This window comes from Dermacentor andersoni, chromosome 4 (genome assembly GCF_023375885.2).
Source record: "Dermacentor andersoni chromosome 4, qqDerAnde1_hic_scaffold, whole genome shotgun sequence".
NCBI lineage: Eukaryota > Metazoa > Arthropoda > Arachnida > Ixodida > Ixodidae > Dermacentor > Dermacentor andersoni.
The window spans coordinates 124711741-124715000 of record NC_092817.1 but is presented as its reverse complement, the minus strand read 5'-3'; the positions used below and the strand labels follow the sequence as shown (position 1 = coordinate 124715000).

General features: G+C 50.1%; 1 protein-coding gene across 1 annotated transcript in view; it reads right to left on the bottom strand.

Moving 5' to 3' along the window:
• Positions 1-1542: 1542 nt before the first annotated feature.
• The window catches only part of LOC126537589 (protein N-lysine methyltransferase METTL21D-like), a 16886-nt gene continuing 15168 nt past the window's right edge, over positions 1543-3260 (bottom strand). Inside the window, exon 4 of the mRNA XM_050184719.3 lies at positions 1543-1701. Coding sequence (XP_050040676.1) covers positions 1594-1701 — 108 coding nt within the window. The 3' untranslated portion in view covers positions 1543-1593. The remainder of the gene's footprint in view (positions 1702-3260) is intronic.

Genomic DNA, 3260 nt, shown 5'->3' with positions numbered 1-3260 from the left:
TCGAGAGCAAATTGTAAGTTCTAGTTCGCGTTGCGTGGGAATCGGTGCACAATTTTTGTGCTCTCTTTTGCTGCTGTTTAGCGTGCGTCCTGCGAATCCGCACCGTGTACATTCGACACGTTGCTAGAACTGCTGCGCCTCAGAATCAGAAGGCAAGACACGAATTAAAGGCCTGCAGTCTGCCATGATGGCGTATGCTTTGTATTTGGCGCGACGCAGAAAGGACGCCGGATGAAAACGCGTGACAACGTAACTAGAGTGTGCTAGAACAGAATTACCATAACTTTCGCCGCGCCGCTGATTGGTCGCTTCTCGAGAAATGGTCGCTTCTCGAGAAAAGCGACCATTTGCGACTGGTCGCTTTGCGACCAACTTGGTCGCACGACTACTGTCAGTCGCCAGTGTGAATCAGCCTTTAACGTCTTAGAAACTAGCCCAATATCCACTCATGGTCCATTTCGCACTGCTTAGCGCGACGAAAACCGTCGATATAGTGGCAAGTGTGAACACGCCGGTGCGTTTGCGTTCGCCGTCGATGCGCAGCAAACAGTCATGTGCCGGACGCAACTAGAGTTGGGGAGCGCGAGGAAAGGAAACATACCCTAAAAGGAAGACTGATGCCCCGACAAGACGGCAAAATGGCGACTACAAATCTGAGTGTTCGCCTTCGTAGCCCAAGCTCCGGAGCCGTTACAGCTGCGGAGGCGAAGGCAGGCAATTCCCATGGGACACGAAGCTCTTGCGTGTGAATAACGGCTCCTCTATTAGCGTTAGAGCTACTAGCCCATAACAAAGCGACGTACAGTGCAGAAATGTACACTGCTCAGTGATTGAAGCCCAATACTCGATCGGAAGGCACAACTGCCACCGTCCCAATTTTTTTTTTTTTTTTTTTTTTTGCGCCACAGGTGAGCCCTACGTGGTTTCTCTGGGACCAAATGCAGTCACAATACGTCACAACGGTTCTCGCTTTCACTGTATACCACGATGCATCAGCTCGGTGTCCCTAGCGCTTACAGCTAGTCAGTGCAAGAAGTGTCAGCGACCATGCGCTTCACGTATCGCGTTTCACTTGCCGAGCACTGTACGTCCATGCTGTTGCCTACAGACCGCGCGTACGTATCCAGTCTTCCCGCCGTTCCATCGGGTGAGGGCGCAATGAAAAACGATTGAGGTGAATTATGGCCTAAGCAGCTACAGTCACGTTTCAGTATTCGTGCGACCAAAGCCTCAGCATGTTTGATCAGATGTGGTTTCACGTGGTATTTCGGCCACGCAAAACAGAAGAAAAAAACATGACAGAACATATTACATCAACGTAGCTTGCGGCAGCGCCATGCCGAGCCCGTCCCAGCCGTCACATGCCATTACATTGCGCCACCGATCCAAACTCATCCCGCGTCCGGTGCCTATGCAGAGGTGAATATTGTCAGCATATGCTCACCTGGTTCTTCAGTTTGGCCTCGCGCGCCAGGGCTCACAATGTCTGTCAAGTTTACAGTGCACTTATGTAACTTGAGAATCGTGTTACCGAGTATCTGATTACCCATGATGCACAAAATTGGCAATAGATCGCCTTTATTTGTATTGTCTTCACTGCTTGATGGGTCTCAGCTTTAGTATGTGAATGTCGTGACTAAAAAAGTCCGGGTGCTGCTCCTTGCTGGGCACCTCTTCAATAAGGAAGTGTTGCCGACAACCCTGACGAAGAAAAGGAAAGAGAAATTATAATCAGGATTCGCCAGCTTGGGAAGAATTGGACGGAGAAAGATGTTTCAGCGCTTTTTTAATAAAACTTCGCTCCTTACAAGCATTCGCATAAAAGAGAAAAAAAAAAATTTTTTTCTTTTTCGCTGGCAGGCGATCTCTGCAGCAGTGGAGCTCAATGTGCGCCTTTGCAAATGTGTCGATATCAAAGGGCTGCTTTAAATTGCCGATGTGTGTGTGTGTGTGTGTGTGTGTGTGTGTGTGTGTGTGTGTGTGTGTGTGTGTGTGTGTGTGTGTGTGTGTGTGTGTGTGTGTGTGTGTGTGTGTGTGTGTGTGTGTGTGTGTGTGTGTGTGTGTGTGTGTGCGTGCGTGCGTGCGTGCGTGCGTGCGTGCGTGCGTGCGTGCGTGCGTGCGTGTGAAAGAGAGAGGAGGCAAGGGGGAGGGGGGAGCCTCTTAAATTAAAACTGACCTGGTTTAACAAGCTACACCGCGTTAACGCGATGATGAAATGATGCACGCAGGACGTACGACCACATAACACACGGAACTCAAGCATTTCATTGAAACCAGTGTCTCGCGGAAACATTACAAGCACCTTCACAGCGCGGAACGCACAGGGGGCACTAGCTCACGGTCTGTTAAGTACGCACATGTTGTAGCTGAAGGTGCGGTCCTTGGGGTATACTTACATTTAGTGAGGTCATTATTAAGGCGGTCTTTTGGAATGTAAACCGGTTTCAATTGCACAGCAAGTGCGAAGCGTTGGAAACAACAAATCCGCAGTTAAGACAAAAAAAGTTCCACTGATATTATGTTCCGGTTGCGTTGCGTAAGGCAGACCGCGACAAATTCGCTTTCGAATACTGCGTTCAAACCCGCCCCGGTGGCTGAGTGGCTATACTGCGTCCGTGCTGCCGAGCACGAAGTCGCGAGTTCGATGCCCTGACGCGATGGCCGCATTTCGATGGGCGCGAAATGCAAAAAGCGCTTGTTCACCTTTAGATTTAGAGAGAGAGAGAGAGAGAGAGAGAGAGATAAAAGAACAGGAACAGGTAACAGAAAAGGCGTTCCAATTACAGGCGTTCACACAGGCTGGTCGATCTTAAGAAGTGCAGTAGAGCTTGCACGGCCTTCTGATGCGATGTTAAGTCGCGTCGATGTTGTGAAATTCTTTCTTCCGACGGAGGCTCATCGTCCAACTAGTCGAGCACGACGGTAAACTATTGTTTTTACACGCTGTGCTGCGGGCACTTGCCTATAACATGACGAATCGGTTCCGCGTCGCCGCAATTGCCGCATGCTGCGGTGTCGGCCATCCCTATGAGGAACGCGTAGGCATTCGTAAACGCGACGCCCAGCCATAGCCTACACAAAAGGGTCACGTCTCTTCTGGGAAGTCTAGGTGGAAGTAGAAGGCTTACGATTGGAGCCAAGGTGTATAATCGGCCGTGCATAAAGTGTGGTTTATTCCACTTTGATGTAGTGCATTGGCCTGCAAGTATAGGCGGCGCATCCTTGTAGCATCTGTCCTAGACAGCGGGATTGATAGACGG